Genomic DNA, 21,239 nt, shown 5'->3' on the forward strand with positions numbered 1-21,239 from the left:
GGTGTCCTCGTGTCCTATGTAGTGTTTTTTTGGTAAACAAATCATTTGATAAATCCTTGTATTGTCCCTTAATGTATTTATAAATATTAATAATGTCCCCTCTCAGTCGCCTCTTTTCCAGTGTGAACATATCAAGCCTTTTAAGTCTTTCCTCATAATCCAGTGCCTCTAACCCCTTAACCAGTTTAGTGGCTCGCCTCTGAACCCTTTCGAGTTCCAAGATATCTTTTTTATAGTATGGTGCCCAAAACTGTACACAATGGTGGTCATTCCGAGTTGTTCGCTCGTTTCCGTTTTTCGCAACGCAGCGATTACGTGGAAAATGCGCATGCGCATGGTGCGCAGCGCGCATGCGCTAAGTTATTTAACACAAAACTTAGTAGATTTACAAAAGCTCGAGCGACGTTTTTTCATTGCTCGAGTGATCGTAGTGTGATTGACAGTAAGTGGGTGTCTCTAGGCGGAAACTGGCCATTTTCAGGGAGTGTGCTAAAAAAACGCAGGCGTGCCAGGTAAAAACGCAGGAGTGGCTGGGGAAACGGGGATGTGGCTGGCCGAACGCAGGGCGTGTTTGTGACGTCAAACCAGGAACAAAACAGACTGAGGTGATCGCAGTCTAGGAGTAGGTCTGGAGCTACTCAGAAACTGCAGGGAATTATTTAGTAGCAGTTCTGCTAACCTTTCGTTCGCTATTCTGCTAAGCTAAGATACACTCCCAGAGGGCGGCGGCCTAGCGTTTGCAATGCTGCTAAAAGCAGCTAGCGAGCGAACAACTCGGAATGAGGGCCAATATTCCAGGTGTGGCCGCACACCTGGAATACAGAGGCAGGATTACACTCTCATCCCTTGTCTCTATACCCCGTTTTATGCATGATAACACCTTATTAGCCTTTGCTGCTGCATTTTGACATTGCGTACTACTACCAAGTTTATTATCGATGAGCACTCCCAAATCTTTTTCAACTACTGGTATCCCTACATTTTCACCATTTAGTTTATAGGCTGCCTGATTGTTCTTAGTCCCAAAGTGCATAACTTTACATTTGTCTATATTGAACCTCATTCTCCATTTATTCACCCAGTCCTCAAGTCTAGATAAGTCATTCTGTAGAGACTCAACATCCTTGTCTGAATTAATTATTCTACATAGTTTAGTATCATCTGCGAAAATTGACACTGTGCTTTCCAGGCCCTCTCCTAGGTCATTAATGAATATGTTAAACAGCAATGGCCAGAGTATTGAGCCCTGCGGTATTCCACTTAGTACTGAAGCCCATTCAGAGTACATCCCATTAATCCCTACTCGCTGTTCCCTATTAAACAGCCAATTACTCACCCAAGTACAAATAGTGTTTCCTACCCCAAGCTCTCTTAGTTTGAGAATTAGTCTCTTGGGTGGAACTTTGTCAAAGGCCTTAGCGAAGTCTAAAAAGATCACATCCACTGCTTGACCCTGATCAATATTATCGCTCACTTTCTCGTAGAAGCTTATTAAGTTAGTTTGACATGACCTGTCCTTCACAAATCCATGCTGATTCCTAGTAATAATAAGAATTTACTTACCGATAATTCTATTTCTCGGAGTCCGTAGTGGATGCTGGGGTTCCTGAAAGGACCATGGGGAATAGCGGCTCCGCAGGAGACAGGGCACAAAAAGTAAAGCTTTAGGATCAGGTGGTGTGCACTGGCTCCTCCCCCTATGACCCTCCTCCAAGCCTCAGTTAGGTACTGTGCCCGGACGAGCGTACACAATAAGGAAGGATTTATGAATCCTGGGTAAGACTCATACCAGCCACACCAATCACACTGTACAACCTGTGATCTGAACCCAGTTAACAGTATGATAACAGCGGAGCCTCTGAAAAGATGGCTCACAACAATAATAACCCGATTTTTGTAACTATGTACAAGTAATGCAGATAATCCGCACTTGGGATGGGCGCCCAGCATCCACTACGGACTCCGAGAAATAGAATTATCGGTAAGTAAATTCTTATTTTCTCTATCGTCCTAGTGGATGCTGGGGTTCCTGAAAGGACCATGGGGATTATACCAAAGCTCCCAAACGGGCGGGAGAGTGCGGATGACTCTGCAGCACCGAATGAGAGAACTCCAGGTCCTCCTTAGCCAGGGTATCAAATTTGTAGGATTTTACAAACGTGTTTGCCCCTGACTAAATAGCCGCTCGGCAAAGTTGTAAAGCCGAGACCCCTCGGGCAGCCGCCCAAGATGAGCCCACCTTCCTTGTGGAATGGGCATTTACATATTTTGGCTGTGGCAGGCCTGCCACAGAATGTGCAAGCTGAATTGTATTACACATCCAACTAGCAAAAGTCTGCTTAAAAGCAAGAGCACCCAGTTTGTTGGGTGCATACAGGATAACAGCAAGTCAGTTTTCCTGACTCCAGCCGTCCTGGAACCTATATTTTCAGGGCCCTGACCACATCTAGCAACTTGGAGTCCTCCAAGTCCCTAGTAGGCGCAAGACACCACAATAAGCTGGTTCAGGTGAAACACTGACACCACCTTAGGGAGAGAACTGGGGACGAGTCCGCAGCTCTGCCCTGTCCGAATGGACAAACAGATATGGGCTTTTTTGAGAAAAAAACCACCAATTTGACACTCGCCTGGTCCAGGCCAGGTCCAAGAGCATGTTCACTTTTCATGTGAGATGCTTCAAATCCACAGATTTGACTGGTTTTAAACCAATGTGTTTTGAGGAATCCCAGAACTACGTTGAGATCCCACAGTGCCACTGGAGGCACAAAAGGGGGTTGTATATGCAATACTCCCTTGACAAACTTCTGGACTTCAGGAACTGAAGCCAATTCTTTCTGGAAGAAAAATCGACAGGGCCGAAATTTGAACCTTAATGGACCCCAATTTGAGGCCCATAGACACTCCTGTTTGCAAGAAATGCAGGAATCGACCGAGTTGAAATTTCTTCGTGGGGCCTTCCTGGCCTCACACCACGCAACATATTTTCGCCACATGTGGTGATAATGTTGTGCGGTCACCTCCTTTCTGGCTTTGACCAGGGTAGGAATGACCTCTTCCTGAATGCCTTTTCCCTTAGGATCCGGCGTTCCACCGCCATGCCGTCAAACGCAGCTGCGGTAAGTCTTGGAACAGACATGGTACTTGCTGAAACAAGTCCCTTCTTAGCGGCAGAGGCCATAAGTCCTCTGTGAGCATCTCTTGAAGTTCCGGGTACCAAGTCCTTCTTGGCCAATCCGGAGCCATGAGTATAGTTCTTACTCCTCTACGTCTTATAATTCTCAGTACCTTAGGTATGAAAAGCAGAGGATGGAACACATACACCGACTGGTACACCCACGGTGTTACCAGAACGTCCACAGCTATTGCCTGAGGGTCTCTTAACCTGGCGCAATACCTGTCCCGTTTTTTGTTCAGACGGGACGCCATCATGTCCACCTTTGGTAATTCCCAACGGTTTACAATTATGTGGAAAACTTCCCCATGAAGTTCCCACTCTGCCGGGTGGAGGTCGTGCCTACTGAGGAAGTCTGCTTCCCAGTTTCCATTCCCGGAATGAAACACTGCTGACAGTGCTATCACATGATTTTCCGCCCAGCGAAAAGTCCTTGCAGTTTTTGCCACTGCCCTCCTGCTTCTTGTGCCGCCCTGTCTATTTACGTGGGCGACTGCCGTGATGTTTTATCCCACTGGATCAATACCGGCTGACCTTGAAGCAGAGGTCTTGCTAAGCTTAGAGCATTATAAATTTACCCTTAGCTATATTTATGTGGAGAAAAATCTCCAGACTTGATCACACTCCCTGGAAATTTTTTCCTTGTGTGACTGCTCCCCAGCCTCTCGGGCTGGCCTCCGTGGTCACCAACATCCAAAACTGAATGCCGAATCTGCGGCCCTCTAGAAGATGAGCACTCTGTAACCACCACAGGAGAGACACCCTTGTCCTTGGATATAGGGTTATCCGCTGATGCATCTGAAGATGCGATCCGGACCATTTGTCCAGCAGATCCCACTGAAAAGTTCTTGCATGAAATCTGCCGACTGGAATTGCTTCGAAGGAAGTCACCATTATTTTTTACCATGGCCCTTGTGCAATGATGCACTGATTTTAGGAGGTTCCTGACTAGCTCGGATAACTCCCTGGCTTTCTCTTCCGGGAGAAACACCTTTTTCTGGACTGTGTCCAGAATCATCCCTAAGCACAGGAGACTTGTTGTCGGGATCAGCTGCGATTTTGGAATATTTAGAATCCACCCCTGCTGTTGTAACAGTATCCGAGATAGTGCTACTCCGACCTCCAACTGTTCCCTGGACTTTGCCCTTATCAGGAGATCGTCCAAGTAAGGGATAATTAAGACGCCTTTTCTTCGAAGAAGAACCATCATTTCGGCCATTACCTTGGTAAAGACCCGGGGTGCCGTAGACAATCCAAACGGCAGCGTCTGAAACTGATAGTGACAGTTCTGTACCACGAACCTGAGGTACCCTTAGTGATAAGGGCAAATTTGGGACATGGAGGTAAGCATCCCTGATGTCTCGGGACACCAGATAGTCCCCTTCTTCCCGGTTCGTTATCACTGCTCTGAGTGACTCCATCTTGATTTGAACCTTTGTAAGTGTTCAAATTTTTTTAGATTTAGAATAGGTCTCACCTAGCCTTCTGGCTTCAGTACCACAATATAGTGTGGAATAATACCCCCTTTTCTTGTTGTAGGAGGGGTAATTTAATTATCACCTGCTGGGAATACAGCTCGTGAATTTTTTCCCATACTGCCTCCTTGTCGGAGGGAGACCTTGGTAAAGCAGACTTCAGGAGCCTGCGCAGGGGAAACGTCTCGACATTCCAAACTGTACCCCTGGGATACTACTTGTAGGATCCAGGGGTCCTGTACGGTCTCAGCGTCATGCTGAGAGCTTGTCAGAAGCGGTGGAACGCTTCTGTTCCTGGGAATGGGCTGCCTGCTGCAGTCTTCTTCCCTTTCCTCTATCCCTGGGCAGATATGACTCTTATAGGGACGAAAGGACTGAAGCTGAAAAGACGGTGTCTTTTTCTGCAGAGATGTGACTTAGGGTAAAAACGGTGGATTTTCCAGCAGTTGCCGTGGCCACCAGGTCCGATGGACCGACCCCAAATAACTCCTCTTCCTTTATACGGCAATACACCTTTGTGCCGTTTGGAATCTGCATCACCTGACCACTGTCGTGTCCATAAACATCTTCTGGCAGATATGGACATCGCACTTACTCTTGATGCCAGAGTGCAAATATCCCTCTGTGCATCTCGCATATATAGAAATACATCCTTTAAATGCTCTATAGTCAATAAAATACTGTCCCTGTCAAGGGTATCAATATTTTTAGTCAGGGAATCCGACCAAGCCACCCCAGCTCTGCACATCCAGGCTGAGGCGATCGCTGGTCGCAGTATAACACCAGTATGTGTGTATATACTTTTTATGATATTTTTCCAGCCTCCTGTCAGCTGGCTCCTTGAGGACGGCCCTATCTATAGACGGTACCGCCACTTGTTCTGATAAGCGTGTGAGCGCCTTATCCACCCTAAGGGGTGTTTCCCAACGCGCCCTAACTTCTGGCGGGAAAGGGTATACCGCCCATATTTTCTATCGGGGGGAACCCACGCATCATCACACACTTCATTTAATTTATCTGATTCAGGAAAAACTACGGTAGTTTTTTTACATCCCACATAATACCCTCTTTTGTGGTACTTGTAGTATCAGAAATATGTAACACCTCCTTCATTGCCCTTAACGTGTGGCCCTAATAAGGAATACGTTTGTTTATTCACCGTCGACACTGGATTCAGTGTCCCTGTCTGTGTCTGTGTCGACCGACTAAAGTAAATGGGCGTTTTAAAACCCCTGACGGTGTTTTTGAGACGTCTGGACCGGTACTAATTGTTTGTCGGCCGTCTCATGTCGTCAACCGACCTTGGCGCGTGTTGACATTATCACGTAATTCCCTAAATAAGCCATCCATTCCGGTGTCGACTCCCTAGAGAGTGACATCACCATTACAGGCAATTGCTCCGCCTCCTCACCAACATCGTCCTCATACATGTCGACACACACGTACCGACACACAGCACACACACAGGGAATGCTCTGATAGAGGACAGGACCTACTAGCCCTTTGGAGAGACAGAGGGAGAGTTTGCCAGCACACACCAAAAACGCTATAATTATATAGGGACAACCTTATATAAGTGTTTTCCCTTATAGCATCTTTTTTATATATTTCTAACGCCAAATTAGTGCCCCCCCTCTCTGTTTTAACCCTGTTTCTGTAGTGCAGTGCAGGGGAGAGCCTGGGAGCCTTCCCTCCAGCCTTTCTGTGAGGGAAAATGGCGCTGTGTGCTGAGGAGATAGGCCCCGCCCCTTTTTCGGCGGCCTCGTCTCCCGCTCTTAACGGATTCTGGCAGGGGTTAAATATCTCCATATAGCCCCCGGAGGCTATATGTGAGGTATTTTTAGCCAAAAAAGGTTTTCATTTGCCTCCCAGGGCGCCCCCCTCCCAGCGCCCTGCACCCTCAGTGACTGCCGTGTGAAGTGTGCTGAGAGGAAAATGGCGCACAGCTGCAGTGCTGTGCGCTACCTTTAGAAGACTGAGGAGTCTTCTGCCGCCGATTCTGGACCTCTTCTCGTTTCAGCATCTGCAAGGGGGCCGGCGGCGAGGCTCCGGTGACCATCCAGGCTGTACCTGTGATCGTCCCTCTGGAGCTAATGTCCAGTAGCCAAGAAGCCAATCCATCCTGCACGCAGGTGAGTTCACTTCTTCTCCCCTAAGTCCCTCGTTGCAGTGATCCTGTTGCCAGCAGGACTCACTGTAAAATAAAAAACCTAAGCTAAACTTTTCTAAGCAGCTCTTTAGGAGAGCCACCTAGATTGCACCCTTCTCGGCCGGGCACAAAAGTCTAACTGAGGCTTGGAGGAGGGTCATAGGGGGAGGAGCCAGTGCACACCACCTGATCCTAAAGCTTTACTTTTTGTGCCCTGTCTCCTGCGGAGCCGCTATTCCCCATGGTCCTTTCAGGAACCCCAGCATCCACTAGGACGATAGAGAAAAAAAAATTAACCAAATGAATGGAAGATCGGGCGCTTATCGGTGCTGTGTTTCTAATGCTGCTGCTATAATATTTGGGGATAGTTACACCCCAACTACACATAAGAAAATTACAGGAAAAAGAATAGCAGCGCTGAATGAATTGTTGTAAGCAATTAATGATACGAAGGATTGAGTGATAAATTAATTATACAATTTAATAAAATTGTTTAAAATAATGACGGCCTTTAAGTAAAAATTGGATACACATCCATATGACAGTTAAAAAACAATTCATGTGGGTCAAATGAAATTGACTGCCTGGCACATTATCATCCGTTCCTGATGTAAAAACCTGGAAATTTAGCAGATGGAGACAGACTGACGGCGCAGTCACACCAATGCACTTTACCCAAAACCGCTAGAGGTGTAGTCCCTTTAAGATCGTCACTGATGTTTTGGCTTCCAATCAGCCGGATTCAGGGTCCTCATTTGTTACGGTGTCCTCTTTATGAAGATGGGGTAGATGGTGCTCCTTAATCAGGAGATAGTTGTCTCGGTTGAACTGCAGATGGTAAAGTCCAGTGTCTGGTCCGGATATAGTGCGGCAGTCAAAATTGGCGTAATAGTTGACCCAAGTAGCCTCCTCCTAACGCGTTTCACTGCAAGGCACTGCAGCTTTATCAAAGGTGACTTAGGTAGGCCACTAGCAGGATATTTATACCTTAGATAATTATCAAACAATCAACAGCTGTTTCACTCAATCCTTCTATTCAGTTGAATTATACATAAAAACAATCATCCTGATCTATCATTAAGTTTATTTGTATGTTGTAGGGACAGACTCAAAGAGAAAACTCTATTTATTAATAAACAATTTAGTCTAAAAAACGAATCTATTCATTGTGTTTGACCTCTATAGTAGTACTTCCGGGTCACAAAAGCCTATACATTGGGTAAAGATGTTTAATCGCACCTAGTATATACATTAGACTAGTTTCAAAAATCAGTTGTTTGTATATCTGTATTTTGTTGACAATAAACTATAGTAATAACTATCGGGGGAGTTCTTTAATCTCATAGTCTTCACTGTCATAAGTGTAATGTTTCCGCTCGGTGGAGCGCATTTGCGCTCCAACGGGCGGAATATGTCCGTTTTGCATCTTCCGGTCACGTAGTGTTAGCGCCGTCCCGCTGCCTCTGGGAATCGTAGTACAAGGTCGGGCGGCGGAGCTCACGTGACCGGACTGTGAAAACCTCTGACGTGTGATGATACGCTGTCCCGCTGCCTCTGGGAATTGTAGTGAGCAGCTGGGCGGCGGAGTACACGTGACCGGACTAGAAGATCCATTGACATAATCCCCAGTCAGCAATAAGTTCATTAACAAGAAAAGCATAGTTGTACCCTGTAAACAATTTCATATTGCTCATTTATTCCACACTGTGGATGTCAAAAAAGAAAAATTTATATAATAATAAAACAGCGGGCACACAACTCGTTGTCATGGTAACCAATCCACAATTTCAACAATCAATGATTTCTTTATCAAAAAGGATGCTACTCGAATATATTGGGGGTAGTATGGGAATGACATTATTCCCATAGCCTTCCAAATCCATAAAGATATAATACATCAAATGGTGTTGGAAAGCATTTAGAAAAAACGAATCCCCTATTTAACCCTCTAGAAATCTTTTTATCTATGTCAATATGCATAATGATCAAAGATCAATAGATAAATATATTGATTACTCAAAGGGTGTTTAATTAATTAAAAGTTCTTATTGGCTTAGTAATCTCTGAGAAATAATTTATTAAATATCCTGTTGGGGTTATAATTACTACTACATAGAAGTATCTATTAAATTTGCTACTTTGAGGGTGTCTATCTCCTCTCCATAGAGGGGAGGGAAGGAATAAAAGGAAAAGGAAAGAACCAATGAAGGAGAAAAAGAAAGAAAGAAAGAGAAAAAAAAGGAAAGAGAAAAAGAAGAGATCTACCTGTACACTGCTTTAGGGGATATATAGATTTTCTAATTTCTTAATATTGCAATGTTTTACTGTATAGAATATTATGATCATAAATTCGATTAATTATTCTGATATATACATATCGTTAAATCACAGTATTCAATTCTACTGCCTCATTGAGGCCCTCCGGGAATATGCTGTTCATTTGGTACATCCAGAAGACCTCCTGTCTACAGAGTCTCTTATACCTGTCTCCCCCTCGTATGGTATGGGGTATATGTTCTAGACCCAAGAGTTTAAGGCATTTGGGATCTCCACCGTGTACATCACAATAGTGTTTCGGAACACTGTGAGTCTGGATCTTATTTACAATGTTCCTCCTATGTTCTAGAAAACGAATTCTGAGTGTTCTTGTTGTACGTCCTATATATTTTTTACCGCACCCACATGTCAACATATAAATGACATAAGGAGTGTCACAGTTGATAAAACTCCCAATTTCAAATAATTTATCTGATGTTTCAACCTTGAATGTTTTTGTTCGATTAGAAATATAGTTACAAGTTATACACTTATTTTTTCCGCATCTAAAGCAACCTTTTATCTTTTCCTGATGGTTCTTCAACCAGTTGTTACCCCCACTTGAACCCTCCTTATTTTCTCTAATGACTTTAAGATAACTGGGAGCTAGTATATTTTTGAGTGATTTGTTCTTCCGAAAAATAAATTTGGGTTTTGAATGTAATATTTGGGACAGCTGTGGGTCCTGTCTCAAAATCCCATAATTCTTTGAAATGATGTTCCTAATTTCTGAATGACAGTTATTAAATGTTGAGATAAATGCTATCTCATCCATATCAACAGTTTTATTTGTCCTCTTATCTTTTTGTATTAGTAGATCCTCCCTTTCACGTTGTCTAACTTCATCCAGTGCTGATTTGATAAGTGATTTAGGATAGCCTCTGCTGAGGAACGCCTCCATCATTGATTTGGCTTGTGTATTAAAAGAAGTCAAATCAGAACAATTCCTTCTGAGGCGTAAGAATTGGCTTTTTGGGATGCCCTTTTTCCAGGGCATATAATGCCCACTTTTAAAATGTAAATAAGCATCTGTTCCCACATCTTTCACATAATTAGTGGTGGAAATTCTATTTCCTCTGGCCTCCAAGGAGATATCCAAGAAATTAGTGTTGTGAGAGTGGTAAGTATGTGTGAAAATTAAATTAAAAGAATTTGAATTAAGATGGGAAACAAAAGAAGAAGCAGAATCAGCATCCCCATCCCAAATTATAAAAAGATCATCTATGTAACGGCCATAGAGAACCAGGTTCGCGCCAAGGTCGCCGCCCCACACGAGTTGGTCTTCAAACTCGCCCATGTAGAGATTGGCGTAACTGGGCGCGAACCTGGTTCCCATGGCCGTCCCCATCACCTGTAAGTAAAAAGTGTCCAAAAATGTGAAATAATTATGTCTTAATATAAATGATATAGAATCCAGAATGAATTGTTGGTGTAAAACAGTGAGATCACCATCCTCAGAGAGTCTTTTTGCTATTGCTTTAATGCCTAGACCGTGTGGGATATTAGTGTACAGACTTTGAACATCGAGCGTGAGAAACCCATAGGAGTCTCTCCACTCGATGTTTTTGATTAAATTCAAAAAGTGGGTAGTGTCTTTGATGTGTGATTTCAACAAAGTAACTCGTGGCTGTAAAAAAATATCAACATAATGTGAGAGGTTAGATGTGAGGGAACCTATACCAGAAATAATAGGACGACCAGGGGGAAACGCGTTAGGAGGAGGCTACTTGGGTCAACTATTACGCCAATTTTGACTGCCGCACTATATCCGGACCAGACACTGGACTTTACCATCTGCAGTTCAACCGAGACAACTATCTCCTGATTAAGGAGCACCATCTACCCCATCTTCATAAAGAGGACACCGTAACAAATGAGGACCCTGAATCCGGCTGATTGGAAGCCAAAACATCAGTGACGATCTTAAAGGGACTACACCTCTAGCGGTTTTGGGTAAAGTGCATTGGTGTGACTGCGCCGTCAGTCTGTCTCCATCTGCTAAATTTCCAGGTTTTTACATCAGGAACGGATGATAATGTGCCAGGCAGTCAATTTCATTTGACCCACATGAATTGTTTTTTAACTGTCATATGGATGTGTATCCAATTTTTACTTAAAGGCCGTCATTATTTTAAACAATTTTATTAAATTGTATAATTAATTTATCACTCAATCCTTCGTATCATTAATTGCTTACAACAATTCATTCAGCGCTGCTATTCTTTTTCCTGTGATTCCTAGTAATAACCTTGGAGGTATCCAAGTACTCTAGTATGCTATCCCTTAATATACCTTCTAGTATTTTCCCCACTATAGATGTCAAGCTTACCATTCTACAGTTCCCTGGGAGCGTTTTAATACCCTTTTTAAATATTGGGACTACCTCTGCTATACGCCTGTCCTTTGGTATCATTCCTGATCTAACTGACTCGCTGAAGATCAAATATAGAGGTTTCAATATCTCTACGTTGAGTTCCACAAGAACCCTGGGGTGGAGTCCATCCGGCCAAGGAGATTTATTTATCTTAATTTTACTTAGTGTCTCCCGGACTACTCCCTCGTTTAACCAAGTTCCAAGCAACGGGTCATTATTATTTTTTATGTTATGCTCTACTTTTGTCAACCTGTCCTCTTTCGTGAATACTGATGAAAAGAATTTATTAAATAAATCCGCTTTTTCCCTATCATCATTAATCAAGACATCCAGCCTGCCCTTTAAGGGCCCAATATTCTCCCTTTTCAACCTTTTACCATTTATATACTTAAATAACTTTTTGGGGTTTGTTTTACTCTCCTTTGCGATTTGTTTTTTCGTTTTCTATTTTAGCTGCTCTGATTGCGTTTTTGCATTTTTGTTACATTCCTTGTAGAACTGGAATGATTCCACCGTTCCGTCAGACTTAAATGCTTTGAAAGCATGCCTCTTTTTATCCATTTGTTCCTTGACCTTCTTATTAAGCCACATCGGTTTGAATTTCCTACTTCTGTTATTGTTGACTTTGGGAATATATAAATTAGTGTACTTATTGAACGCAGTTGTAAAAACGTCCCACATTTCAGCAGTATTCTTACCATGAAATACAATTTCCCAATTGATCTCCTTCATTGCTTGTTTCAGCAATGTGAAATTAACTTTCCTAAAGTTAAAAATCTTAGTTAAACCCTTATATTGTTGTTTTCGAAAGCCGATATCGAATGTGATCATATTGTGATGCTATTTCCTAGGGTCTCCCCTACTTTAGTATTTGTTATTATTTCCTCATTATTAATTAGTACTAGGTCCAGTATAGCCCCTTGCCTAGTTGGTTCCTCAATTACCTGGGACAAGTAATGATCTTTTAGCATGTTTAAGAACCTGTTACCCCTAGCTGTATTTACTGTCTCGGTGTTCCAGTTTACAGTATGTCAGGGTAATTAAAGTCCCCAACAATAATGACGTCCCCCATACCTGCAGCTTTTTTGATTTGCTGCAAGAGTTGTAATTCGTCAGCCACACTAATATCTGGCGGTTTATAGCATGTCCCTATTAAAAGTTTTTTTGTATCTTTACCCTCACTCGAAATCTCAACCCATAATGACTCTACGTTATCTCCAGTCCCCTCATAAATTACCTCCTTTAAATATGGTTTTAAGAATGGTTTAACATAGAGACAAACACCCCCTCCCTTTTTATTAGTCCTCTCTCTCCTGAAGAGACTGTATACCTCAATGTTTGCCCAGTCGTGAGAATCGTCCCACCATGTCTTAGTAATGCCTATTATGTCCTAATGGTCATTAAGTGCAATTGCCTCTAATGCCCCCATTTTACTTGTTAGGTTTCTCGCATTTGCAATCATACACTTTCGTTTATTAATTCCCTGATCCGCAAGTTTTGTTGTACATAACATTTCCTTAGGAACCTGGGTTTCCCTTAAATTACCATTGCTAACTATTTTTGTCCTCCCCCCCCGTCTCCATCCCCATTATACTTTATCCATCCCATTATTCTTCGCTCTCTAGTTGTCCCACTTTCTTTCTAATCCCTCCCCCCAGGCACCTAGTTTAAATTCTCCTCCAACCTTCTAACCATCCTTCCCCCCCCAGCACCGCTGCCCCCTCCTCATTCAGGTGCAATTCATCGCGACCAAAAAGATGGCGCCTGACGGAGAAGTCTGGCCAGTGTTCTAAGAACACAAACCCTTCCTTCCTACACCAGTCTCAAAGCCACACATTTACCTCCCTAATCTCTCTCTGCCTTCCTGGACTAGCGCGTGGCACAGGTAATATTTCAGAGAATATTACCTTAGATGTCCTTGCCTTTAATTTTTGTCCTAGGTCCCTATAATCTTTATTAAGGACATCCCATCTACCACTAACTTTGTCGTTGTGACAACGTGCACCAAGACCGCCGGGTCGTTCTCGGCCCCTCCCAACAATCTTTCTACCCGGTCCGCAATGTGCCGTACCCGAGCACCCGGGAAACAACAGACTGTACGGCGATCACGGTCCCGGTAGCAGATTGTCCTATCTGTTTTCTTGATAATAGAATCCCCTACCACCACAATTTGACTAGGTACCTCACTTTCTTTTTTACCCTTTGTCCTGGAGGGACCGCTCCTCTGGTTGCTAGAGGGAACGGTATCCTCCAGTGCCATCATTTCCTCACTGCTATCCCTAGAATCTTCGTCCAGTCGGGCAAATTTATTAGGGTTTGGCAGGTCGGAGATGTCCTGCCTCCCCCTCTTCTTCTTCCTTCTAACCGTGACCCAGCTTGCTACCTGATTGTCCTTGTTCTCGACTACCGGTGCCCCCCCCCCCTGCAACTTCTCCACCGTTCTATCTAAGCTCAGTTAGAGATTGTGAATACTCCTCAGTCGCGTAACGGTTTGCTCTAGATCAGTTACCTGGGCTTCCAGGGCAACCGTTCGCATACACCTCGTGCAGATGTATTCACACTGGGCCGGTTGCTCCAGTTGCGCATACATCATGCACGAAATGCACTGAGTGAGATTCCCAACCACGGACTCCCCCATTTTATCAGAAAACTCTAACTCCCTGCACCTTTATAAAAACAATACAATATAATACAAACAATACCGACTATGTATTACAATACAACTAGTACAGACTATGCTACACAACACAATACTATAGCCTAGCTGTGGAAAGAGACAATTTCAACACAGTAAAGTAATTGGTAATGCAATGTAAATGTATAAATGTATAAGTGTATCAACGGAAAACAGTCATAAAAAAATAATTAAAAAAAAAAAGTTTAAGAAATGTGATACTTGCGTGTCCGGCCCGCGTCTGGCCTGCCCTCAGCGATGTTCTTCTACTGGGCGTGTGGCAGACCTGGCAGAGGGGGGCACCACCAACCAGTGCAGTGCACTACCCAGACAACCCGCCAGGTGTACCACTCACTACCCTGCAGCAAGCCACCTCCGATCCCCTCCAGCTGGAGAGGAGAGAAATCTTGCGGACTGCAACTATAAGCTGACATCATGACCGAGAACCAGGAAGTCCCAGCCACCAGAGACGAACTGCTCAAGCGTCTGTGGCAACCATCAGGACACAGTAACCACCACTAGTCTGGCAAAGGGGCAATTAGAGGGACAAGGGAACGTGGGAACAGCATGCCTAAGTCTGTCAGGAAGCAACCCGGCTACAACAGCTACCCATATCCCCCTATGACGCTGGCATGTGACAGTGTACTAGAAGATTTATTATTTGAGACACTGACAATTTATGACTTTTTTCATAAATTGTATGAACTTATGACTCTCTCTCTCACTCCCCATGCCTCTTTCTTTCTCCCCATAACTCTCTCTCTCTCTCTCTCTCTCTCTCTCTCTTTCCCTTCCCATGCCTCTATCTTTCCCCATCTCTCTCTTTCCCTTCCCATGCCTCTCTCTCTCTCCTTCACCATGTCTTTCTCCTTCCCCATGCCTATCTCTCTCTCTCCTTCCCTATGCCTCTCTATCTTCTTTCCCATGCCTCTCACTCTCCTTCCCCAAGTATCTCTCACTCTCCTTCCCCATGCATCTCTCACTCTCCTTCCCCATGCATCTTTTGCTCTTTCCCCATGGATCTCTCGCTCTCTCCCCATGCCTCTCTTTTTCTCTGGGGAAGGGGAGCGACAATTCTTTATTTGCCAGCAACACTAGTTAAGACTCTGTGAGAGAAGCAGATCTTGTGCAGAGAGGAGAGGTCGGGTTGGGAGTTATTTTGAGATAAGTGAAGAGATGTACAGTATGTTGGTGTAGCAGGCTGTCAGGTCCCACAAATGTCACTGCCTGGCTGAATATACAGGGCAAGTTGGTGAGGGACATAAACCCACATCATATTTGCTAATATTATTTTTGCATTATAAATGTTATTTATTTCCAGGATCAAATAAGCATACATTATAGTGAAAATAAACATGCATACAAGAAAGAAAGATAATAACATTAGATATTCAACATTTTAAAGGTTATTCATTCGTATTATTATTATTATTATTATTATTATTATTATCATTACTACTTCCTCCCACTCCTATCTCCAAGATTTTTCACGTGCTGCTCGCTTACTCTGGAATTCTCTGCCTCTCCACCTCTCTGCAGAACTTCAAACGGGCTCTAAAGACCCAGTTCTTTACCAAACTCAGCCAAATCTCATCCTAACCCTCTGTTCCACGCTTGGCCTACCTCATCTGTGTCACCCCTGTCTGTCTGCCCTTCCCCTTTAGAATGTAAGCTCTCACGAGTAGGGCCCTCTTCCCTCATGTGCTTATCCTTTTTCTTACTTTAATAATCCTCAACTGCCCAAATCCTGCAGTTTTCGGCCACCTTGATACTTATCTCAGTGTCATCTGCTGATGTAGGTATATTTAGTTACCCTGTACTTGTCCTTTATTGACTTCAACTGTAAGTCATTGTTTTCCTGTTTTGATTATGTGCATATGTACTCTGTAATTGGGCGCTGCGGAACCCTTGTGGCGCCATATAAATAAAGGATAATAATAATAATAATTATTATTATTAGGGAATGGGATACTGGATGTGAAAAAGACCAGGAAGGTGGAAGGGAAGGAGGTGGCAATATTAAACTGTAGTATACCAGGACAATGGAGAGTCACCTAAGGCAAGGGTTTACAAATTGAGTGCCACAGGGTACTTGCAGGGGTGCCATGGGTTGGTGGTATAGGATGAAATCAAATTATTCACGGTCCATATAATAGGCAAAACTAGAGCTGGTGGCTGCCAATCATAAAAGCGACCAAACAGAAATGCATTCCTGTCCACCCCATCACATAATGAAACCTAAATATGACAGGTAAGCACAATTTTCTTAATTGAATAAGTTGTGCAGAATTTTTCAATAATAAACTTTTGGCTTTAGAGAAAGATTAGTAATTGCCATCTTATTTTACATGCACTAATAGTACAATAACTGTAATAGAAGGGGGTGTTATCATATTTTCAATCGCCCACTAGTTGTCATATAGCAGCATTGGTAATGTGGTGAACGAGTTGGGGTTGACAGTATCAGGTCTCTCGAGGCAGAGAGACCTGATGCCGCTTGCCCTATACTACAGCGTTAGTTCAGGGCAAGCGCACCAGATTTGTAAGAAGTAGCATTTACACTCATATGTAGCTTGAGACAGCATGCCCCCAGATCTCTAACTACAGAGTTGTGTCAATAGAGTCACCAACATCTGTCACCAACAATGATTGCTGAGGGTCACCAGTCATGAACTATAGGCAGAGAGCCTGGAATACAAAACAGAGGCTTCCAAGAGTGGAACCTTGCCTTTTTGCAGAGGATCAGTATTATGGGATTGATAACTGGGATTATAGTAGTAAATATGTAATCCTAATCTGCAAGGATTGAAGAATGTTCCATCTTGATATCACTTATTCGACCAATCCAAGAATCAGATAATTTTTAAAAATGTGCCATAACTGTAACTATGTCCTTTTGGGTAATCTGCCCAAAAGAACTGATAATAATGCCTTGACATGTTCACCCCAAGGTATTTTAACTTTTGAAGAAGACATTTTGGGGGTCATTCCAAGTTGATCGCTCGCTAGCTACTTTTAGAAGCCGTGTAAACGCATAGTCACCGCCCACGGGGGAGTGTATTTTCGCTTTGCAAGTGTGCGAATGCCTGTGCAGCTGAGCAGGACAAAAAAGTTTTTTGCCGTTTCTGAGTAGCTCTGGACTTACTCAGCCCTTGCGATCACTTCAGTCTTTTTGGTCCCGGAATTGACGTCAGACACCCGCCCTGCAAACGCTTGGACACGCCTGCATTTTTCCAACCACTCCTTGAAAACGGTCAGTTGCCACCCACAAACGCCCTCTTCCTGTCATTCTCCTTGCGATCGGCTGTGCGAATGGATTCTTCGTTAAATCCATCGACCAGCAAACGATCCGCTTTGTACCCGTACGATGCGCCTGCGCATGCACAGTAGTAACCTGTTCACTGCGCTGCAAAAAACGGCAGCGAACCGTCAACTCGGACTGACCCCCTTAAAACGGAAGTTCATATTATCGGGCAGATATATATACATATATACTAATATTTATTTTGTGGCTTTTCGCTGTCTCACTCCCTTTTCACTATAACAAGGCAAGTTATCTGATCCGCAGCCACGTGACTTCATAAAAGTCACAAGTTGTACACAAGAGTTTAGACAGCATTTGAATACAGCATGATTTCAGCCAGCAATGTACACGCCTCCTCCTTTTCAGAAATTCTTGAACAGCAAAGAGTGTATTTTATTTTTTACACTTATATGTATGTAAGATATAGTATAATGTGAGTTATTTAATGAATAAAGTCTTATTAAGACGGACTACAGAAATTATGACTAAGGGGATGTAGTAAAAATGTTTACAATGACAATGGCGATATTCACAATTTCAACAGTAATGATGTGGACATTGGGGGTCATTCCGAGTTTATTGCTCGCTAGTAGTTTTTAGCAGCCGCGCAAACGCATAGTCGCCGCCCACGGGGGAGTGTATTTTCACTGTGCAGGAGTGCGAACGCCTGTGCAGCAGAGCGCCTGCAAACACATTTTGTGCAAAACAAGACCAGCCCTGTAGTTACTTATCCTGTGCGATGATTGCTGCAACGAGCGACACGATAATGACGTCAGATACCCGCCCAGCAAACATCCAGCCACGCCTACGTTTTTCCAAACACTCCCAGAAAACAGTCAGTTGACACCCATAAACACCCTCTTTCTGTCAATCTCCTTGCGTTCGGCTGTGCGATTGAAATTGACGCTAGAACCAGTGCAAAACCACAAAGGACTTCGTCCCTGTACGACGCGCGTGCGCATTGCGGTGCATACGCATGCGCAGATTAGCCTTTTTTTCACTGATTGCTACGCAGCGAATAATGGCAGCTAGCGATCAACTCGGAATGACCCCCATTGCTAAAATAACGAGAGGCAACAATTAATGGTTACAGTACAGCTCTAAGGAGACATTTACTGTAATTACTATTCAAGCCAGGGCAAGTACTACTTGGTATGAGCAAAAAAAAGGATACAACAGAGAATAGAAGCAAATTACTAAACCCAAACTAAATATTACCATGTCTAATAAGTTCAAACATTGTTTTACTTTTACCTCTTTCAGATGATCTATTTCATCATTTTTTCTTTTAATTTCCATTTTCATCTTTTTATTGTTTTGCATTGCTGCCTTTACTGGAAAAAATAAGAATTTACTTACCGATAATTCTATTTCTCGGAGTCCGTAGTGGATGCTGGGGTTCCTGAAAGGACCATGGGGAATAGCGGCTCCGCAGGAGACAGGGCACAAAAAGTAAAGCTTTTCCAGATCAGGTGGTGTGCACTGGCTCCTCCCCCTATGACCCTCCTCCAGACTCCAGTTAGGTACTGTGCCCGGACGAGCGTACACAATAAGGGAAGATTTTGAATCCCGGGTAAGACTCATACCAGCCACACCAATCACACCGTACAACTTGTGATCTAAACCCAGTTAACAGTATGATAACAGAGGAGCCTCTGAAAGATGGCTCCCTAAACAATAACCCGAATTAGTTAACAATAACTATGTACAAGTATTGCAGATAATCCGCACTTGGGATGGGCGCCCAGCATCCACTACGGACTCCGAGAAATAGAATTATCGGTAAGTAAATTCTTATTTTCTCTATCGTCCTAGTGGATGCTGGGGTTCCTGAAAGGACCATGGGGATTATACCAAAGCTCCCAAACGGGCGGGAGAGTGCGGATGACTCTGCAGCACCGAATGAGAGAACTCCAGGTCCTCCTTTGCCAGGGTATCAAATTTGTAGAATTTTACAAACGTGTTCTCCCCTGACCACGTAGCTGCTCGGCAGAATTGTAATGCCGAGACCCCTCGGGCAGCCGCCCAAGATGAGCCCACCTTCCTTGTGGAATGGGCCTTAACAGATTTAGGCTGTGGCAGGCCTGCCACAGAATGTGCAAGTTGAATTGTGTTACAAATCCAACGAGCAATCGACTGCTTAGAAGCAGGCGCACCCAACTTGTTGGGTGCATACAGTATAAACAGCGAGTCAGATTTTCTGACTCCAGCCGTCCTTGAAATGTATATTTTTAAAGCTCTGACAACGTCCAACAACTTGGAGTCCTCCAAGTCGCTTGTAGCCGCAGGCACTACAATAGGCTGGTTCAGGTGAAACGCTGATACCACCTTAGGGAGAAAATGCGGACGCGTCCGCAGCTCTGCCCTATCCGAATGGAAAATTAAATAAGGGCTTTTATAAGATAAAGCCGCCAGTTCAGATACTCTCCTGGCGGACGCCAGGGCCAGTAACATAGTCACTTTCCATGTGAGATATTTCAAATCCACATCTTTTAGTGGTTCAAACCAATGGGATTTGAGGAAATCTAAAACTACATTTAGATCCCACGGTGCCACCGGAGGCACCACAGGAGGCTGTATATGCAGTACTCCCTTTACAAAAGTCTGGAACTCAGGAACTGAGGCCAATTCTTTTTGGAAGAATATTGACAGGGCCGAAATTTGAACCTTAATAGATCCCAATTTGAGACCCATAGACAATCCTGATTTCAGGAAATGTAGGAAACGACCCAGTTGAAATTCCTCCGTCGGAGCACTCCGATCCTCGCACCACGCAACATATTTCCGCCAAATGCGGTGATAATGCTTCGCGGTGACTTCCTTTCTTGCCTTAATCAAGGTAGGAATGACTTCTTCTGGAATGCCTTTCCCTTTTAGGATCTGGCGTTCAACCGCCATGCCGTCAAACGCAGCCGCGGTAAGTCTTGGAATAGACACGGTCCCTGCTGAAGCAGGTCCTGTCTTAGAGGTAGAGGCCACGGATCGTCCGTGACCATCTCTTGAAGTTCCGGGTACCAAGACCTTCTTGGCCAATCCGGAGCCACTAGTATCGTTCTTACTCCGCTTTGCCTTATGATTCTCAATACCTTTGGTATGAGAGGCAGAGGAGGAAACACATACACCGACTGGTACACCCAAGGTGTTACCAGCGCGTCCACAGCTATTGCCTGCGGATCTCTTGACCTGGCGCAATACCTGTCCAGTTTTTTGTTGAGGCGAGACGCCATCATGTCCACCATTGGTCTTTCCCAACGGTTTATTAGCATGTGGAAAACTTCTGGATGAAGTCCCCACTCTCCCGGGTGAAGATCGTGTCTGCTGAGGAAGTCTGCTTCCCAGTTGTCCACTCCCGGGATGAACACTGCTGACAGTGCTATCACGTGATTCTCCGCCCAGCGAAGGATCCTGGCAGCTTCTGCCATTGCACTCCTGCTTCTTGTGCCGCCCTGTCTGTTTACATGGGCGACTGCCGTGATGTTGTCCGACTGGATCAACACCGGTCTTCCTTGAAGCAGAGGTTCCGCCTGGCTTAGAGCATTGTAGATTGCTCTTAGTTCCAGAATGTTTATGTGAAGAGACTTTTCCAGGCTCGACCACACTCCCTGGAAGTTTCTTCCTTGTGTGACTGCTCCCCAGCCTCTCAGGCTGGCGTCCGTGGTCACCAGGATCCAATCCTGTATGCCGAATCTGCGGCCCTCCAATAGATGAGCCCTCTGCAACCACCACAGAAGAGATACCCTTGTCCTTGGAGACAGGGTTATCCGCAGGTGCATCT

The 21,239-nt window shown here is 44.2% G+C and overlaps 1 protein-coding gene across 3 annotated transcripts in view; it reads right to left on the bottom strand.

The window, feature by feature from the left end:
• The window catches only part of CCDC73 (coiled-coil domain containing 73), a 410,197-nt gene that overhangs the window by 146,323 nt on the left and 242,635 nt on the right, over positions 1 to 21,239 (bottom strand). For all 3 annotated transcript variants that reach the window (XM_063944472.1, XM_063944471.1, XM_063944473.1), the window contains one exon: positions 18,719 to 18,798. In XM_063944472.1, coding sequence (XP_063800542.1) covers positions 18,719 to 18,798 — 80 coding nt within the window. The remainder of the gene's footprint in view (positions 1 to 18,718; positions 18,799 to 21,239) is intronic.

This window comes from Pseudophryne corroboree, chromosome 11 (genome assembly GCF_028390025.1).
Source record: "Pseudophryne corroboree isolate aPseCor3 chromosome 11, aPseCor3.hap2, whole genome shotgun sequence".
NCBI classification, from domain to species: Eukaryota; Metazoa; Chordata; class Amphibia; order Anura; family Myobatrachidae; genus Pseudophryne; species Pseudophryne corroboree.